Source organism: Oculina patagonica, chromosome 1 (genome assembly GCF_052425735.1).
Source record: "Oculina patagonica isolate OP01 chromosome 1, crgOcupat, whole genome shotgun sequence".
In the NCBI taxonomy this organism is placed as follows: domain Eukaryota; kingdom Metazoa; phylum Cnidaria; class Anthozoa; order Scleractinia; family Oculinidae; genus Oculina; species Oculina patagonica.
This window is the reverse complement of record NC_135758.1, coordinates 38,982,342-39,003,324: the sequence shown is the minus strand read 5'-3', so window position 1 is coordinate 39,003,324 and position 20,983 is coordinate 38,982,342. Positions and strand designations below refer to the sequence as shown.

The 20,983-nt window shown below is 39.8% G+C and overlaps 2 protein-coding genes across 2 annotated transcripts; both read right to left on the bottom strand.

The window, feature by feature from the left end:
• Positions 1-755: 755 nt before the first annotated feature.
• On the bottom strand, positions 756-2,621 carry LOC144650556 (adenosine receptor A3-like). Its single transcript, XM_078510264.1, has one exon. It carries the CDS (start codon positions 2,101-2,103, stop codon positions 943-945), a length of 1,161 nt encoding a protein of 386 aa, XP_078366390.1. The 5' UTR covers positions 2,104-2,621; the 3' UTR covers positions 756-942.
• A 3,988-nt stretch (positions 2,622-6,609) lies between these two features.
• Positions 6,610-19,002, bottom strand: LOC144629932 (uncharacterized). The gene is made up of 8 exons (XM_078488187.1): positions 18,943-19,002; positions 18,354-18,561; positions 16,874-17,455; positions 15,906-16,184; positions 14,783-14,866; positions 13,865-14,048; positions 9,615-10,264; positions 6,610-7,529 (listed from the first exon to the last, which is right to left on the bottom strand). The coding sequence occupies exons 1-8, from the start codon at positions 19,000-19,002 to the stop codon at positions 7,219-7,221; spliced, it is 2,358 nt and encodes a 785-aa protein (XP_078344313.1). The 3' UTR covers positions 6,610-7,218.
• Positions 19,003-20,983: the final 1,981 nt, after the last annotated feature.

The window sequence follows — 20,983 nt, the reverse complement described above, 5'->3', positions numbered from 1 at the left end:
AAACTTGGTCAAAAAATCCCGTCCCGTCCCGAAGTCTGGGACATAGTCACGTGTTGGTACACCTGCTGTTCTATGACGTTGGCCCAAGTTGACGGTATCTGACGTCCAAAGCAATGGAAAAAACTGGATTGGTGCAAGTTGCTGTATTTTGGAGGATGGTCGTTTTTTCTTCGAACCGCATGCATGAATCTGTACTTTTATACCGGGCACGGAATAAAACAGTCTCAGGTTTCACAAAACCCCCAAATCACTGCAATTTAATTTTCAATCCTGCCCACGATTCAGTTTTGTCTTTGACTTTGCCTGTGATCTCAGTTTCTTACTCTCGATGATGCAAGTGTTGCAAAGTTTCTCCAAATTCTACCGACCCCCGACCCCCTCCTCTTTTTTTCAGGTTTCTGTGCACACGGAGCTTGCTTTTCTCCGTCGTGCAAAATAATTCATCAGTCTGTTTTAAAACATCAAGAAATCGAACTCTTTGTTTTTGATCTCTATCTGGGTACTTTTTGTTATGGTACACAAAAACAGAGTCTAAAACAAAGACAAGTTAATATTCATTTATTACACTTAAACTAACACAATTCAACAACGTGTTTCAAATCTGATTTATAAAAACTTCCTTGAAAAGCTTAAGGAGGCTGACAACTACAGTTTCCAGCACTTTCCAGCTTGGGCCACTGAGCTCGTTATCGTTATTAGCACTTAAAGTTCGAATTAAAGGTGTTTTTAACAGGTTATACTGTAGCTATGGCAACCAGTGATGTTATCGAAATAAGCACAATTTGATTTGGCATTGGTTTGATACAATTTTTGAGCAGCAAGTGAAAAATATTTGTGGTATTGACCCATCAAAGTGTAAAAGCTCGAAAGTGCTCGAAACTGTACATGTTGTCAGTCGCCTTAAAATAGAATTATTTGACACCAAAATGAAAAAGCAATGTCTTATTTTTTAGTAATGTCAAGTTTGTAACTCGTAGTTGCAGTCACCTGATTTTTTCCAGCGTTCTGTCTTGATGTAGTTACATCTGCAACCTTAGATTGCAGATCAGTGTTGACATCCCCACTACAACATTTTCTACATAAAAGAGTCTTTAAAAATTCACGAAATTCCTTCATTTGAGCAAAGTAAATCATAAAATTGATTGCACTGCTGAAATATGCTGCAACGCCACCACCACCATAACGTATGATGAAATCTGTTGCAAAAGCGCGTTGTGGCTTAGCTATCTGATTGTACACCATATTACCCGCGTAAAACAAGTAGGGAATGATAAAAGCAAATGTCAGAGCAACGAGCAGAGATGTGCCTCTAATCCTCATCGTTATCAGGTTGGCCCTGAAGGAATTGCTTACTCCAGTACCGATTCTCCTGTTTCCTCTGTTCCACAAAATCTTGAGTAAGCGTATGTTGACATAAGTTACAAATATACCCGGAAGAATATACTGCAGTGGGAAAATGACGAATGTGATTTTAAATGGGTAAAAGTTCTCGTTATTAATACAGATAACAGTAAAGTGAGTGTCGTTAAGATCTACTCTTTTCCCGTCATATGCTGCAGCGGGAATTAACATGATTATAATACCTAACACCCATGCACATATAATTGTCTTACGGACTCTTGATGTGCTAAAAGTCCGTGGAACCTTACGGGTTGATAAGTACTTTTCAAGACTTATCACCACTAAATTATTGATTGTAAGAGCAGGAAACACAAAGTTAAGATATCGAACTATCTTGCAAGCCCAGCCATCTTGGAAGACATCGAACAATATTTGGATGCATATAAGAGGAAGCGACACGCAGCAAGAGAGAAGGTCAGACAGAGACAAACTTCTTATGTACAAGTTCAAATTTGTCACAAATCGACTTGTCTTGATTGGGTTTTTAGTCTTCCTTTGCCAAAGAAAGTAAAAGACCAAACAATTACCAAGGAATCCCACTACACCAACTGCTGAGAGAATTAAACACAGCACAAGTTTTGCGGTGGTCCCAACGGGAGTGAAGACGTAGATAGGATTGATTGTTTCTGTGTGATTTTTCAAATGTGTTGAATCATTTGCAGATGTATTAAAAAACAGCCATGACGTCACACTGTTGTCCATGTCGAGAAATGTAAAGCTATGAAAAAGAACAACAAGAAAACATGAGTACTTTTGCTACAATTTTAATGTACCTTTTGGCATCTTCCTTGCCCGGTTGTATTTGCGACATAAACTAAGAATTGTTTCTTTTTTCATAAAAAAAAGTTAGTCAGAAATTGATTATTTTGATCTACCGGTAGTTAGTTTTCAGTTCCAGAGTATTCTAACGTAAGACTTTGATTTACTGTTTGGAGATTTTCAATTGGAGCTGTGGCGTAGCGATATCCACTCTTCATTCGTATTCTAAGCGAGTGAGGTCATTCTACAGTTTGTCTGCAAAACAGGAAGCATGTCGCTAGGTAGACTTGCCCCAAGTCGCTCGTTTTTTCTTTGCATCTATAGTTACTTAAATAAAATCGCTTTAAAATCAAGCGCGGAAGACCACTTGAGTAAAATCGCCTTTGAAATCGCGCGCGAGAGATCACGCGGGATTCATTTGTGTGAACGCGCGCGCGAAAAAACACTTAGGAAAAGCTCGGAACGAGTGTTCCGCCACGATCCTCCGCCATTTTGATTTTCATGCGCGCGCGCCCTCCGTTTCCGTATCCAGCGGACTTCTTCAAATCAAACGAGCGACTTGGAGCAAGTCTAGTCGCTAGGGAGACAGCTCACAACAATATTCTGAACGAAGAGGATAAGTGCAATCTTAAGTTCTATTTTCTGCAAAATACCACTTTTCGGGTTTTTTTTGGCACTTGGCTTCTTTTTAGGTCACCTCACCTAAATTCCTTTTCATTTTTCTTGGGCGATTTCTGCAGTCACGTACTGAAAGTGATTTACCGTTAAAAACGAAAATTTCCCAACCGGCCAGATGACTCGCCGGAAGCGCCAGAAACTGGAAAAGGACAATCGGTAAGGTTTAAACCTTGAAATTTCAACCTTTTTGTAGGCTTCCGAAGAGAAATTAAAAAGATAGCAATTTTTTAGATCAAAATTTTAATCTTTACAAACGGTTACCCTTAAGTACGTTTTGACCAGGTGTGTGTGGGTTTTTTTTCACTTAAGTAAATAGCACTTCAAGTTTACTTTGTTTGTTGCGTGCAATCAGACACGGAAAGTTCGAAGAGATTTAAATGAACGTGGAATTAAGATGAACGCGACGGCTAATAATTTTGAAAAATAAATTACTAGAGTATATTTAACCTGGTAAGCCCACTTATTTTAAAAATAAACGGAGAAAAAAAATCAGTTTTCTAGACTATCTTGTGATCATGAAACCGGCGGAAAATGAACAAACTTCTTTTTAAATTCTCTGTTGCTAGAGTAAAAGTAGTTGGATGCCACTATAGTCTATTAATGATGTTTGAGTTAGTACTTTTAAAGTAAAGGAAATAATTTCACTGGGTGGTTTAAATTCACACAGATGGCAATACTTCCTGACTAGATCTGCGTGAACTGGCAAATTTTAGAATGTTAGAGGACGTTATGGTGGATTAAACTGATCGGTACACTCTTTCTTTTTATATAAGAACCTTTTTTATAAGAACGTCGAGGCTGAAAAAAGGCCAAAATTTGAGAACATCCTAAGAACATGCCCAAGGCTAAAACTTGGTTAGGACTAATTTTTTTCCTATTTGTTGTAAGTGACAAATCGGTACGAAATGAATACATCATTATTTAAATCCTGACCTGAAACCAACATTGTAATCACCCGTTGGTAATGTGAACATGTACATTTCGATTAGAAATGAATTTACCGCAATGCCACTTTGTTTTTAAAATTTAAAAACTAAGAACATTTTAGGCTCAAATCTTCGAAAAATTAACGACCGAAAATAAGACGTTCTTGTATATAAAAAGAGTGTAACTGCTAACCGCAAATGAACCGACCAAAAAATAAAAATAAATGCGAAAGCTAAAACTGAGTAAACTTACCCAAGATATCGCTTATAACAAACAGAAATACCAAACGGTGGCGCCGTTTCCAGCAAATCCGGGTTTCATATGCCACTTGATCACCGATAAACGCTACGTATCATCATGCAGCCGGATATTACAAGCTCGAAATGGCGCTAACCATAGGTTGGTTAGCAGTGTGCTTACAAAATGTATGCTAACGAAGCATTTAGCTTATCTAATTTTAAAAACAATTAGTTACTGAATTGATGTCTCGCTTGCATTGTTCGTGCACAAAAGGGCCCTGCACACTCAATAACATTTGTTTTGAAATAATTAATAGTCCATTGCAAAATGTTCTAGATAGTTATCCATCGGCTTCCTTTCAACACCTCTATCTAATCCCCGGGGGGGACTCCCATATGAGAGTGACGGGGATGCTCGTCGTCTCGCTTAGGGGTATAAATTTCGGACTTTGGGTCTCGCTTAGGGTGTTCTGGGGAAAATGCAAGAAAATGACAATATTTTTAGCCGTCAGGGTCTCGTTAAGGGTTGCACACGATGAAATATACAAATATAAGTTCTTTTTCTCAGAATTTTGGTATCTTTTAGGGGTCTAAAATAGCTTGAGCATGCCCAGATTGGTCTCTTTTAGGGGTTCTTTTTAAAGTTTCCGACGAGCATCCCCGTCCCTTTAATATGGGAGCCCCCCCCCACCCCCCGGGATCTAATCGTCCCAGCAGAAGAAAAGCCCCTTTTTCGGAAATTGCTCGAAACTGCTTCCAAACAACATTTGTCTTGCGATGACAGTCAAATTTGAATATCTATTACTTACTAATTTTTAAAAGACAAACCAGGAAAAGTAATTTGAATACCTTAAATGAAACTCATATTTTTGTTGACGTCGATTCAGAAAAACACTGGAGTACTGGCCAAATCTAATACTAAATCACCAGATTATAAATCGTCCGTGGTACGCCCAGAAATCTTGATAGTTAGCTGTTTCACTAAAATGGGACATTTAATGCAATCACTAACTAAAACTCCTTATGCTTAGAATTTTGTCAATTGTTGTCGTTTTCTAATTACATACATATTGTTTGTCGATGAACGAATGCAGGTGGAAACGATAAAATGCATGTACGGCTCTTTAGATCTCAGCAAAACGTGACTGCATATCCGCTAAACACAGGCCGGCATGATCAGTGAATTAAGGTTTGGTCACGAGTGGGGCAGTTTGAGGGATCCTTACAACAGACTGGTGACGAAACAAGATAAAAGTTTCGTTTGATTATATTTTTGGACGTGATGGTGAAGTATTTAATATAAACCTGTGAATCAGTAGTACTTTAAGCCTCTTCTATTGGCTACTCAAACTCCGGATTTCTTTTGGAATAAAAAACAAATGTCCATTTATGGCCAGGAAGACCTTGTTATCTGACCTCTGTACCAAACAGATAACATGCGATCAGTACGTAGATTGCCCATATTTGGAAGAGGCGAAAACTCGTCCAAGATCTAGAAAGTACTGCACAACCTTAATTTATTTTGCTGTAGCATGCGATTCATTGACAATTTATTAAATAATAAAACAATTATCCTGCTCAATCTTGCGGAAAAGCGTCTGATTTTTAGCCAACGAGGCCGTAAGTATCTGGTGATTTTTTTGCGCGATTGTTTATAATACCACGCCCGACAAACATGGTCGACAACGAAAGTCTTCGGTATTCATTAAACAAGATTTACTGATATTTCGGATTTGTTTTATGAAACAAATATTCCACTTGCATTTGCTGGATGTGAGATGGTAGATAACCAACGTGGCTACACATTTCGCTACAGACTTACATAAAACGCGCGCATTCACCCTTGGCCGCTATATTTAATTGTATTTTTAGCTATACCAGAGAATAACAATGCTACGTTAAGCGGTGTTCGTTGGTAGCTTATCTGCGTCACTTCTAAAATCGCTTAAAATACGGCGCAAAATGTTTTGTTCGCTATAAGCTAGAGTAAGTAGATGGAAGTGCTCAGGGGAGAAGCTTCCAAAAACTGGCCGAGTTTAGATCTTACGTGACCTCGTAGCTGAATTGATCTTCTCAGCGAAAACTTTGCTCTTGCACTTGCTTTTTGGCAAATTTTAACGTGTTATCAATTTAGAGTATATTCTGCAAACATTTATCAACAAGTTCTACAACCTTAGTCAATACTTCTTGAGAAACCTGCTAAAACTGCGCGCAAAAACACACTTCGTCGCTATAGTCATAACCTATTAGTCAACGAAAGCTTGGGAATGTTGATATAACAGATTATTTCAGTTCGCTCCTCCTCCTCCCTTTTCTGAAGCAGTGTTGAATAGGATGAAAACGATTCGGCATGCCTAACGTCCCCATTTTACCTGGGGAGGGGGGAAGAGTGGGAGATTCAGCGATCATGTGAGGAAAAAGAGAGGTTGTAATTGTCAATGTCCATTTGTGAAAAAAACCATAGAATACCCCCACGTCCACGCTGACATCTTTGATTCTTAGATACATCGTGTAATAGCCGACCATAAATTCTCCAACCAAGGCAGTTTACTGAGCTGTTTTCTCAACTCACGCTTAAATATTGGCCGACTCATGTACCACGCCAAAAGTTCCCTTATTTTATTTTTTATAAGAGCGTTGAGGGTGAGAAAAGCCAAACATTTTCGAGTGGCTTTTTTTCAGACCCTCCCATCAGAACATTGTCATCGCCTACCAAAACAATAACATGGACGTCTGTGAAACACCAAACAGAAAACGCATCTTGGCTAAAAATTCCCGGTTTTAAAAAGAGTTTACCATCTTCTCGACCAAAATTGAGTTTCTTGTGTTAAACAAAAGAGCATAGTACTGTATATCAAATACTTATGGCAAGCTCAAGAACACAACTCGCATCCTGAGCTTCGAAATGTATTGTGAGTCAAATGATGCTTTGTAAAACCATAGTTAGTAGAGTGTAGTAAAACGCTTGTACACTCATGATCATTACGATTTGGCCCAAACGACGGCTACACGGGAGACAAAGAAGCCGTATCTCTTAATAGATGACTCGTACATCTCTAATATTTGATATATATCGCCAATATCCCACCTAGACCTGGGGGTTAAGACATCCAAGAATTGAGAGGCAGGGCTACTACTTCACGAGGAGCCGCTAGAATCACGTGATTTCCGGTCAAAGTCGCTACTGAGAGAGCAATCCTGGAGCTGAGAAGGATTAGTTAAAGAGATTTCCCTCGATTCCAATCTTAGCAGAGAGACGTCCGAGAGCTGAGAGAGCCTCAAACCCAGTCTCCCCAGCTTCTTGCTTGTCTGTCTCATCTGGCTGCAGAAACCTGTCGCCTGTTTGGTCACTAGCATAATGAGAGTTCGATGCAGTTTCCCGCGGGACAGTAATCGCGGGAGAACCTGTTAAGTGGCTGCCAGCGGACGGAGGAGGAAGAATATTATCCTGATCAACTGCTGGCTTTGGTACAATGAAAACATAATTCCCAGTTGTGTTCGCGTGGGAGGTGCTTGTCTGCGTATCTGGTTGAAAAAGAACGCAAAAAGAAGGTTGAGTTTTGAACGGTTTTAGTTTAATTGCAGGCAGGTCAGCGTTTATTATTATCAATATACAAGGCCAAATAAGTAACATCCAGATAACGGGTTAACATTTTCAATAATCAAGTACTTCGCGTTGAAAATTGTGTGCTATGCTTCACTGAGGCCTGTGTATTTTACAGGTGTAGTTGAAACGAATTTGCAATGTTTCTGAAAATAATCAACAATGGGTTGAGAACTCGTGGATAATACGTTATAAGTACTTAATTTCGCGATTTTGGCGAGACAGTATTTCGCGGATCTTTAATTTCGCGATTCTCATGATACTTTAAGAACTTCCATTTTCCAATTGAACCTCGGTGTAAATTCCCAAAGTGCTTCAGCTAATTTAGCTCGGCCCGAGAAACACAAATTCAAGTACAGTGGAACCCCGCTTTACGGACACCCGCTTAATACGGACACCCCGCTATTACGGACAGTTTCGTTGGTCCCGACGAAAACCTCATACATTTTCTCTTTAATTAACCCGCTTAATGTGGACACCCGTTTTAAATACGGACAACGGACACTTCTCCGTGTCCCGAGTGACAAACTGCCATACATTGTCAACCCCGCTTTACGGACACTGTTTATCTGTGCACTGTCAATTTTTATTGTCGTTATAATTTGCTAACTTCACCCTGGTCAAATAATAACAGAATTCGACGAATTGAAACGATTCTATTACAAAGAGTAGCTTAATAGCGTGCCTTGCAAAGGTTTTGTCGAATCCGTTCAGTCCGTCTGGTTGTGTCGCAAGCTAAAAGCTTCCGTGCAAAGTAAAGTTACCAACTTTTACAAATAGGTAAGGTAAGGTAAAACTTTATTTATGCAGGGTGGCCCATTCAGCACAGTGGCTGGTCTCCAGAGGGGCCCTGCTAAATACAATTTCCAAAAAATATAAAATATCTAATTGTTTAAATAGTTATAAAAATAGAGTTTAAAGCTAATGTTTAGTAATTAAAATAGTTATATAAAAGAGTTTAAAAACTAAAGCGAATTACAAGCATGAACTGGTATATAAAAAAGATAAAAATCGTAAATTAGGTGCTATGAATAAAGTGGGCTTTGACAAGATTTTTAAAAGAGGAGAGTGATACAGCTTTTTGGATTTTTAAAGGTAGTGAATTGAAAAGGGCTGTGCCAGAAAATCTAAAAGAACGCTTGCCAAGCTTAAGGCTAAGCTTGGGTTTAGGTAAATGGAGGTCAGCCTTCCTTCGAGTGTTGTAGCCATGTACATTGTAGTTCCTAATGAAATAGTTACTTAACATTTGTAGAGTTTAACGGTCACGGTCAGAGGTTCAGTTACAAAGGCAATTTTATAGAAAACGTTATGTTGCCGTTGAAATGCGTTTTATTTCTTGTATATAGTAAAGTTGCGACATTTTCAAATAATTCCACTGTTTAGTTCGAGAGTTCGCAGTTTGTAATTCTTACAGTTACAGTACCTATAAAAAAAAAGCCGGTTTTGTTGCCGTAGAAAGGCTTGCCTTCGTCTTTGTGTCGATAAAACATGTATCCGTGACTTTTTTCTGAGACCCCACTTAATACGGACAATTTGGCCTGTCCCCTCGGTGTCCGTATTAACGGGGTTCCACTGTACACCATGTTTCGTTACACGTAACTAAAGACAAAAAAAGGTTGCTCTGTTTGTATCTTCGTCTTGTGCTTTTGCTTCTAATTCCGATTTTTTAACTGCATTTTGTCCCATTTATAACAAATAGACGTTGATCTTTCTTTCCAAATACTATTCGCTCAGCGAGAAGTGTTCGAGACTGCGTTATTCCCTTATTATCAAAACCTATAAATTTCCGCTCTTGTTTTAAAGGATCTGAGGAACAGAGGGCAACCGTTCGCAGTCAGCACATCTAGAAAATGCACTGAAAAGAACTCCTTCACGAGAAAGACTGGTAACTAGGGTCTCCCGGACAGGGGACTGCCTGGAATCAGGTTCAAAATAACCTCTACTAGTTTACGCACATAATAAATCACCTACACACTCGAGCTCTAGTCTTAAAATGCATAACGTACCTGCCGGCGAAGTACCTCCATGAAATGAACCATGATGATGCACCATCGCCTGATGTTCTTGAAGTCGCTTTGCATAACCAAAACGCCTGCCGCAATCGGAACACTGAAAGCGAAGAACAGGCGGAGGTTTTTTCCAAAGTTTCGTTGACACATCGGGAACATTCGCCTCACCCGATGGCTCTATCGACCTGTTCGCCTTACCCGATCGCTTCTTCGGCTTGTTCGCCTTACGCGATGGCTTTTTCGGCGCACCTTCGGTTGATGGCGAATGTTTCTTAGTAACATGCGTTTCCAAATTTCGATAATTGGCGAAGATCCTGGGGCAGTGTTCACAATGATACTCGCCTCGCTTGAGCCGAGATTTCTTGCTGGTCGATTCGCTAGCTTTCGCTCGCTCAACCGTCATTTTCACGCATCGCAAGCGGTGTTTTTGGATACCACGTCTCGACAGAAGCTCCTTGCCACACAAGTCACATTTTTGTATTCTTTCTTCCTTGTTTTTGTGCGTGAGTATATGCCTCTGGTAATTGGAGCTTTGCAGGAAACATTTGGAGCACACATGACACTTGTAACGTTTAAATCCTTCGTGCATTAGCACGTGCTGTTTGAAGGTGGAGCGATGTGTGAATTTCTTATCGCAATGAGAACAACTATGGAAGAAAAAAAAGAATGGTTTGACCTCTCGGAGGAAAAACAAGTATTTACTGTAGTATCAACTTTCTTGTACAGTCCACCCCGCGGAAACTTTCCCCAAATAGTTAACACCTTTTAGCGGGCAATTTGTCGTAGTCACACTTAATAATAAAGGGCTGGGCTGCGCTCTTACACACACACACAAGAGCGATCCTTTTACCATATGTTACGCCGCAATATGTAATACTAACGCAAAATGTAATAACAATCGCCGCAAAATGTAATACTGACGCAAAATGTAATAACATTGACGCAAAATGTAATAAAGTTGTTAACGCAAAATGTAATAACTTTTTAACGCAAAATGTAATAATTTTTTTAACGCATAATGTAATAACGCAAAATGTAATAACTATAAAATTTATATATATTTTGAAATTGTTTAGCCAAGTTGATCAGCCGAGTGACATTAACTTTTTGTTGGTTTTACGCGAGTCCAGCATCAACAAATGCCCCGCTTTAACTTAACTTTCAGACTCGGGGAGGGATATGTTGATGTGCTAGCAGGGCTACGAGTATGTCGCATTGCATATCCTTCTGAATTTAACTCTAAAACTTTGTACTTTGTTTGGAAGTCCTGCCATGTGCACGATGTAAACTGAAGACTGTGGTTTAATAAAAAAATTGTTTGAGTTTAACTTTCACCTAGTAATTCTCCGCCTTTGAAGTAATCTACAGGATATTCCTCGACAAAACAGAACAAAAAAAGAGAGTATTTCTGGTTTGAAATGAAACAGAGATTTTGACCACTTGAATACAAAGTTGATAATATTGTGAAATCCAGGGGGGGGGGGGGAAGAAACGAGGTCTGGGACCGAGTAGCGATGCTCTCACAACTTGCAAAGCGATCAATTCACGATGTAGTCAGCGGTTTTTGGACGATGATGCAACAGGCAATCTTTTCCCGCGAAATGGAAGCTGCTATGTCGTGGAATCACTTATTATAAAGGGGTTCAATTCTCTTAACTAAAAATCTAAAAGCAGCGTGTTTAAATCCGAAAATTTCGTCATCGTCGTGTAGTTTTAAGAACGCAGAATTTTGTGATGCCGTGCTACTTTTCAGTGCTGAAATGCAAATGTTTGACATGTTTGTACCACGATTTTCAACTGGCCCACATGGGGATTGTAAATGAAGTAAAACAAAGAAAGACCAAGTCAACAAACAACCTCAAACAATAGAGCAAGAACAATAGCTCCGACCAGCGCGGGAATATTCGATCGCCACGTTTTCATTACCATTCCCGTGATGGTTTTATTTCATAACAAACACCACATATTGACACCAAGAACCTTTTCGGAGAAATTTTCGCTGCTTTAAAGTCAAAACTTAGAAAGTCTTTTTTATTACTACATATATAAAAAAAATCGAACTCTCTCACTGGTCCCATGTTTTTGTTTTGGCAAGTTCACAAAGAAAGGAGCTGCTCATGCGCCTTAGAGACATCCGCTGACTACCGCCCCGATGATTGCTTTGCAAGTTGTGAAAGCATCGCTCAGATTTCATTTAAGAGAATGTATGGGAAGTTGCTCCCCCCCCCCCCCCCTGGTGAAATCAATGAGCGTTTTACATTTCCCAATTAACTCGAAAAGGCAGAGGCCAAAGGATTGCAAAGCCGGCTGCAGAGACAACACATCAAGGTTCCTGTTATCAGTGATCTTATTTACCATTTTAAATACTTTTATGTTCTAGTTAACCTTCTCCAATGAGTAAGTATTAATTGAATAGGATAGGTGTCAAGGAGACTAGAAACTGCGAGCAATCATATTTAAACATTGACACGCCTTAAAGTGCTAGTTTTTGCGGGTGGCAAAAATTGGCGTACAGTTGAAAACGAGGACTATTTGCATGTATCTGTTTTGCTATTTTGGCACATGGGGGGGATTTCTAAATCCGTCCCTATTTGTTTTCACTTGTCTCCGATGCAAGCTTAGAGGCCAATTTCGCCTGTTCTTATGAGACACGTTTTGTTCGCTACTATTTTTGTACAAAACATACCCAACCTTTTAACGGATAAGAATCAAGGCTCCATCTCCACCCCAATCCGATCTAAAAGAACATCGTGGTTGGAGGAGGTACAAAATTCCTAACTCCAATAAGTACCTGCCAGGAAGAAATAGGTCTTGCGGGGGGAGGGGGTGGGGAAGCAGTTCCTATTCGGTCCTTGTTAACTTACACGAGGTAAATTATTGAATGCAAATTGCTTAATTCATGAACAAACATGTAATTTAAGGGTTATTACATTTTGCGTTAGAAAAGTTATTACATTTTGCGCCAATTTTGGTACATTTTGCGTTATTATTACATTTTGCGGCGATTGTTATTACATTTTCCGTTAGTATTACATTTTGCGTCGATTATTACATTTTGCGGCGTAACACCATATGCTATCTGGTAAAAATGTTGCCGCATTCTTGGCGAATGGCGAAACGTTGAGAGCTACAAGTGCGAGTCGCACATGGTGTAAATAATTACACTTAGATACATGGGTAGGTAGGTAGGTAGGTAGGTAGGGTAGAGTAGGGTAGGGTAAGTAGGGTAGGGTAGGGTAGGGTAGGGTAAGTAGGGTAGGGTAGGGTGAGTAGGGTAGGTAGGTAGGTAGGTAGGCAGGTAGGCAGGCAGGTAGGTAGGTATGTAGGTAGGTAGGTAGGTAGGTAGGTAGTCAGTCAGTCAGTCAGTCAGTCAGTCAGTCCGTCCGTCCGTCCGTCCGTCCGTCCGTCCGTCCGTCCGTCCGTCCATCAGTCAGTCAGTAGGTATATTATTGTTGTGCACAACCAGATGGTAGAGTGTACTCAACAAGGGCAGGAAAAAAATGACTCAAATCGTGTAGAGCGGAAATTGAATTAAATAAAAAATGGAAGTAGAAAATGAAATTATTATTATTATTTGTTTTATTTCTTTCCTTATTTCTTTCTTTATTCATTTTTTTTTTTTTTTTTTTTTTTGGGGGGGGGGGGCGACAATACTGACTTCCAAAAACCGAGCTCGGTTAGGACTAGAGTACTTTAAACCGAGCCAGGTTAAAAGGGACGTAACCGAGCTCGGTTTCAACTGGACTTAACCGAGCTCAGTTTACACTGGACTTAACCATACTAGGTTTAAACTTGGACTAGTATACCGAGCTCGGTTTAAACTGCACTTAAACCGAAATTTAAAACCGACGTCGGTTATAAGAGAGATGGCTAACCGAGAACGGTTAAAGAATAACGGTTTTTGTGTACGATGATCGGTCGGCACACTACACTACAACCAAGCTCGGTTTATACCAGCCATAGACGCCTTTTTTTACCGAGGTAGGCGTGTTCAGACCGAGGACGGTTTCCCAGAAACAAAAATTGATCCGGGGTTCTACCGAGGTAGGTGTGTTCTGACCGAGGACGGTTTCCCAGAAACAAAAATTGATCCGGTAGGTGCCTGCTTGTGCTTGAACTGTAAGCTAAAATTTCAGAAATAATAAGTTAAGGCACTTAACTCCAGGACAGGATACATGAATGTTTTAATATGTGACTTTTACATCCCCTTTCAACATTGAAACCTGAAGGAAAATTGTCAAGCTCACCTGTACGGTCTATACCCAGTGTGGACGTTCTTATGTTCATTCAGGTTGTGGGAGTAACTGAATGTCTTGCCACATGTATCACAATGATATGGCTTCTCTCCTGTGTGGTGGCGCACATGGTACTGATAGTGACCCTGCATGTGAAACGCCTTGGGACAGTACTCACATTTATAGGGCTTCTCACCTGCCAACATGACGGTCGTTGAGTAAGAAAAAGTAGTTCAAATCTGAAGAACCAAGTCAAATTTTGTTAATAACAAAACAACAACACAACAAGGGAAGAAAAGGGAACCCCGCAAAAAGCATTTTTGTTTTGACATCTCGCCTCCACTAGCTCCGGGTCCCACAACATTCCGTTTTTGACCCAACCGGAAGTGAATTTCGATTCGTTTTAGCAGCTAAAACGCGATAAAGAGAAAGGTCCCTCGAATTTTTTTTTGATGTTCACATCAGAATCACATGTAAATTCAAGCAAATAAAAAGTATCTATCAAATGCACTTTAAGGGTATTTCTTTAAAAAATAATTGTGGAAAGTGCAAATTTTATTTAAAAACCACACTTACATAATTGTAAAGTTTTTATTGGCTAAATTTATCCCCTTTTCATCCATTTTGTACATTTATTTTGTGACGTCTTTTTTAAGAGTTGTACTTAGATTTTTTTAGCAGCACAGCTTTTATTTAGAATCAGAGTCATGTATAGTACTTAAGTTTCATAGTTGGCATTATGTAAGCATTTAGCTTTAAATCACTTTTGATATTTATTGTGGGGCAACTTTGGTTTTGCATGTACTGGTAACATGGTTTGGTCTATAGAATTTTTATTGTTTTATTGTGTTTCCTTTGGGCACATTTTCTTGCAATTTTCCTTTAACCTTTAGAAAACTACTTGGTGGTATAAATAATGATGCCACTTACCTGTATGCTTTCTCATGTGGATTTTCAAGTTACTATGTGCTGAGAATTCATGATGGCATACATGACATTGATATTCCTTCTTTCCTGTTAAATAAAAAAAAATATTTAGAAGCATGCAAATGTGCAATAACTATATACTCCAGGTTGCATTCCCTGTCATCCCTACAAGAAAGTAAACCACGAGAGATAAGGATCTGAGAGTCAGGAGAGAGAGAGGAGGGGCCAGGAAAGTTGTTACCAACTAAAATGCTCAGTAGGAATAAACCAGTCCACTAAGAGTTCAACAATCCAAACACATATTAACAACAGCTAGGTCAAGAATGTGACACGTCTTTGGTCTATATACTTCCAAAAAAACTAAAATGCTAGTAATATAAGGATGTTAACAAAAAATACCTTCTAAAGTGTTCTTAAAAGTCCCCATAAGTGCTTATATATCGTATTAATTTTATTCGAAAAAGTACCCATCTTGAATGGAGGGTAGACAAGGGTTTATGTGTGACATGTGAAAAGGCTAAAAATTGAGCGGTGAGGCATGAAAATAGATAGAAAAGAAATGTGATTTGTGAATTCTGCTGGTTTAAGTATACGTGGCACGTGAATTTGATTAAAATCTGTGCGTGAAACGGGATCACGACCAACTCTTTGCTACCCTCTCGAATAAGCACCCAGCCTGAAGGTAAGAAAAGTTAATAAGCGCCCACCTCCCTACTCCCCTAAAAAGAACTGAAGTGCACAAGAAGAGTATTGATTATTGAAATTGACTAAGTATCACTTTAGAAGTGACTAACTACTTGCTGAAAATGGTAAAAATTTAATAAGCGCCCACCCTCAAATAAGCCCCCACTCTTGAGGTCCAAAAATTTGATAAGCACCCAGGGTGCTTAATGGAATAAATATGATAACTCAGCAATGCATGTAAACCTTGTTGTACCCTCAAATGTTCACTATATATATCTTACATATGTTGTGTGAATTTGATAGATAACTGAGAGAGTTAGTAATCCATTTCCTTACTCTCATGACCTGGCCTGTTACCGGTATGTACCGTATTTAATATTTAACTTTGAATATATTATCGCAAAAGGAGAAACCAGAAGCTGATCTCAGCCTTCCTACTTACCAGTGTGAGACCAGTTGTGATTTCCAAGTTCTTTTTGTGTGTTAAATGACTTGGGACACAGGGGGCATTTGAATCTCTTGTCCCCAGTATGTGTTGTCATGTGCCTTTTTATATCCCATTGAAATGGAAAGCATTTGTTGCAAACATTACACTTGTAAGGTTTGAAGTCAGTGTGAAGAATCCAGTGTCGCTTTAGATGACTTGAACTACAGAAGTCTTTACTGCATTGATCACAAGGCCAGCGAGTGCCCTTATCTGATTGAAATGGAACAACTGAACCTACAGAAGAAAACAAAAAATTTAATATGCACATTTGTACAAAAATGTGTGAAGTGTGGTGACCCAATGGTTAGAGCAATGGACTCTGGTCAGGATCGAGTGGTTCAGGTTTCAAACCCTGGCCGGGGCACTGCATTGTGTTCTTAGGTAAGGCACTTTAATCTCGCAGTGTCCCTCTTCACCCAGGTGTATAAATGGGTATGAACCGGCAAATTTAATGCTAGGGGTAACCCTGCGATGGACTAGCATCCCATTCAGGGGAGAGTAGAAATACTCTTAGTTGCTTCATGCTATGGAAACCGGAATAAGTTCCGGCCTGATGGGCTACTTGGCTCATATGCAGACTTAACCTTTATCACTGTACAAAATTATTGTAACTTGTTGTTACTACAGTCTGCTACACTAACATCCCATGGGGGGAGGGCAATACTTCTAGCTGCTTATGCTAAAGAAACCAAGCTTAGTTGTTCAAATGGTGCAAAAAAATATCCACTGAATAAATCATTTTCCAGGGGATAAGCATTCTATATAAGACAAACTACGCTATCCACTGGCTGGATAGTGATTTATCTGGTGGTAAGCATAAACTGGTCCTAACGGAGGGTAGCCTGGTAATCTACAGGCTTGCAGACTTTAATCCTTAAACCAATAAGACAAGTATTGAATTAAAATACCAGCAACTTACTTACCTATATCAAAATTAAAGTCTTCTGGATTGAACTGGATTTCCGCAGGAGCCTTGAAATCAGGTTCAAGGGTCTCGCTTTTCTCATCTGCTCTGTCACCATCAACAACACCATCGCACAGTCTTGTCTCTGTGCTCAAAACAAATCCTGAGATATTAGACTCTTGAACAGTTGAGTCTGGGGGATCATTAACTTCACAGTCAACAAATGGAAGTTTTTCAGGAGAGACATGCTCGTGCTGGGCAGGAAGAGGGCGACCAGGACTAAAAGCCTCAGGACCTGGACCAGGCGACAGATTTGTGGAGCTGGGTGATGACCAGTGATCATGGCCAATGTCCCCACAGAGATCATCTGAAGAGGATCCCAAGCCCTCACAAGGTGCAACATTTGAACATACATCACTTTGCGTTTGTGACCTTGATGAAACAGATTGATTGCCACTGATTTGTTTGTGTGTTCTATGGTTTCCTGCATGACTTCTCTCAGAAGATGCGATGTTTACTTCCGATAGTACTGGTCTTTGGGTAACTGCACTGACACGCTCCCTGGATGCTGTACTCTGAGTGTGTTCTGGGCTGGGTACAGCTGTCATGAGAATTAAAGAACCAGTAACATTAATGGCAAGAATCTTTGCAGTAATTTTCAAATGTTAAAAACTAATAATAAATCTATGTGGGTGCCAACATGGCAGGGTTTATTAAGCAAGAATCTTTGCAATAATTCTCAAATTCCGCCTCTTTACAACTCGCCAAGGATGTCCATTGATTAGAGCAACGAACAGATCACATATAATATGTGATCTGTTCGTTGCTCTATTTGACAGTCATTTCCACTCTTATCATAAAAATGTATGATCGTGTTAGAGTTTCTGACATAAGTTGAATTTGCAATTTAAAAAATCGATAAACTGTCAATAATTAACTTGGCATATTGAATAATAAACTGACCCTGATAACGCTAACTCAAACTGTTTTCATTTCCCTTCAGAGTTCGAGTTATACTGTAGTCACGTTTACAACAGAAAGCAGCCTAATGTTTAGAACATTTTGCATAATTTCTTTTTAAAATGCTTTTTTTCAGGGGGCTTGGAGTGGGTGAGGGGTTAGTTGTATGAAAAAACGTTTGGAAATTCTGAAGGGGAGGGGGGTGATGGTGGGGTTCTTATCTGAAATCCATGGTGTCAGGTGAGGATATGGATGGATGTTCTATGGAACCACACAATACCCACAATCATTTTACCATAATGTTACAAATTAACTCATGACAGAACAAGGCTGTTTCAGCTTGTTTCCAAATTAAATGACCAGAAACCCTGAAAAAGGTCAGAAAAGTGAAGGATTGGCTTTTATACTGAATATTGCCGGCAAAAACCTAAATCCCATAGGTTTGAAGAAGGGTGTAATACTTCAGTCAATTCAGGAATAAAATTACAATGCCCCCTCTATGTTTTATTTTGTCTGATTTGTAAGGTAACAAAAATTACCTTGAACAATTAAATCATACTCAGGATGAGTAAGTGAAGTGTTGTCAAAAGTGACCAAACATGGTAATTCTCCATTTAATAGCCGTGGTTTTACCCCAAGTAGGATACCACTGTATGCGTCATCAGTTGAATAGATCAGCTTTAAAAGACCAAGAGTAATACCACATTCTGCTTTGAGAATTGGCCGATTATCTTTGTACAATGTGATCTGAAAATGAAGAGAGTTTAAACCATTATTTCTGAATAACGAAATATAATTTGCGTAGTTTAAGGCTAAGTAAAGAAAGCTTTTTTCTTTTCTGAAAAAACCAAATGGCAGATTCCTTTGTAGGTCAAGTTTTAGAAATTGCAATAATGGGAACAAACCGATGAATGTGTAGATACTAGTATTAAACTGGGCCAAAGAGGAAGGATAAACATAAACATAAACATCAACAAGCCAGGATTGCTTCGCGAAAGCAGGCAGTAAAACTGTAAATACTTTGTTATACATTTGAGCTGATATATAGTCGCTTAACATGTAGGGAGAAACACAAGATATAATTTTATGCAAAGACCAAAGTAAAACGTAACATGGAATTTACAGCACCTCGTTTGAACCTTCAGAATAGTCGACAGTTTGCAAACCAACTCGACATCTGTCCGCCATCTTTGTTTATGTTGCGCGAAATGGGTTATGGGTAGAGTACCGCGCGCGACCGCGCGCACACAGTGTTATGGTGGATTTCCACTGACGCGTAATTTTTTAAGCGCGTTAACGTACGTGAAAAAATTTAAAGACAATGTAGGCTTGTGTACATGTTTACGCAAGTTGTTCATACATTGTCTTAAATTTTTTCACGCACGTAAGCCCCAGAGGGGTACTCTGGCTTGTAAATGACGGGGATGATCGAATGGAGGCAAAACTCAGGGCCCAAAAAAAATCCCTAAGTCTTCCGACATTACCCAAAAAAATCCCTGGACCAAAAATAACCCCCCAAAAAAGCCCTTGTCAAATTACCCCTAAATTGCCAGGAGGGGCAAAAATATAACACATAAAAGTCTTAAAAATTAAACGCCGTGTTTGTTTATTCATCATACCAAAAATAAGCTAAAAAAATCCCCTATTTAAATCAAGTCACCCAAAAAAATACTTGCCAAATTTTCCAACCCAAAAAAATCCCGGAATCGAAAATTTCAAACCCAAAAAAATCCTTCCATCATCCCCGTCATTTACAAACCGGAGTATCCCCCCCCCCCCCCCCTGGGACGTAAGCGCACGTAAAAAATTACGCGTCAGTGGAAATCCACCATTAGTTATTTGGCCAAAAAGTAGCAAAATACTTATATGACTTATGTCCACCCTATCGTTTTTCATAGCTTCAGTTCACATTGTTTTCGCCTGTCCTCGTTATAAAAATACTGAATGAAAACACTGCATGGGGCCCAAGACTGGACATTGCGCATACTCAGAAGCATATGCGCTTCCAATTTTTACCAAGAACGCGGACACTTGCAAGGTTCGATTAGCCTGCAGAACAGGAAGGGCAGTTTTTTTTCCTCTCGTGCTCTGCGCTAGCGCTCTTCGCTGCTAAACCACCTGGCAGGCTAGGCTCGATTTGAAAGTCTGCGATTAATGGAGTTCTGCTAGAATCTGATTAGCCTCGCATGTAGTCGTTTCAGGGGCGATCGTGTTTCACTCCTCATGAAAAAAACGCTGCGTGCAAGGACTGATTCTGATTGACTAACAATCAAAAATGTGCACTTTGCGCGCGCTTAAAAGTCGAACCAAAGTCCACGTTTTTGGTGCCGACCAAAGGAAAAACAGGTTCGAGGACGAGATTGGTATTGGTGTTATGTGAAATGATTTTCACATCAGCATTTTCGAAATTACTAAAGGGGTGGTGTTTCGTTTTCAAAATTCTCCACTTTACAAAGCGTTATTCAAGTCTTTGTTTACAAAAATACGGGACTCCTGGCGAAAACGATGTATGGGACCTAAGCATGACAAGCAATACGATGCGCAGATTCAAACTAATCGCATCATTTCCGCATTTCCGAGTGGGGTGGTTACGGGGTAATTGCACAAGCAAGTTTCACGATCCTTGTTTTCAGTGCTTGTCAACCATTCGTCTGACTACTCGTGATAGCAGATGGTTGAAGTGAGTTGCGGCGAGGAGAGGGAAGGGGAAGTAAATAAGGGCCCAGATCAACTGAGTTCACAGAAAATGAAACGATCATTTCACGATCTGTCCATTTTATGAACTTTCACGCAATTCCAGGCGAAGGGTCACAAAATGTAATGCATAATCTTGTGGAAGATTTGAGTAAGAGATAATTCGCGGCAAATTAAGAACTCAATTCTCGCTTCATGGAGTTCTTGGTAAATCACAGTTCATACTTATTACGCAGGTCATGATCACTTTTTTTAGCCACGAACCCCACCCCTCCCCCATCCGCTGCCATACCATCACCACCACCGTATACCCCCTTTAGCCACCCTTCCAGCCTACCGTAATGATTCGATTTAGCGCCCGGGGCGCTTATTTACTCTTGGCACCTCAAGGGAGGGCGCTTATTCGAGACAGGGCGCTTATTCGGGACAGGGCGCTTATTTAATTTTTCGAGAAACAACCAAATGTTCAAAACAA

Bases quoted from the DNA above. Each gene is read 5' to 3' on its own strand.
- LOC144650556 (XM_078510264.1), bottom strand. From the start codon at position 2,103: ATGGACAACAGTGTGACGTCATGGCTGTTTTTTAATACATCTGCAAAT.
- LOC144629932 (XM_078488187.1), bottom strand. From the start codon at position 19,002: ATGGCGGACAGATGTCGAGTTGGTTTGCAAACTGTCGACTATTCTGAA. The intron at 16,185-16,873 runs GTAAGTAAGTTG...TTTCTTCTGTAG, and splicing joins AGACTTTAATTTTGATATAG to GTTCAGTTGTTCCATTTCAA. The intron at 14,867-15,905 runs GTAAGTAGGAAG...TTTATTTAACAG, and splicing joins TCACAACTGGTCTCACACTG to GAAAGAAGGAATATCAATGT.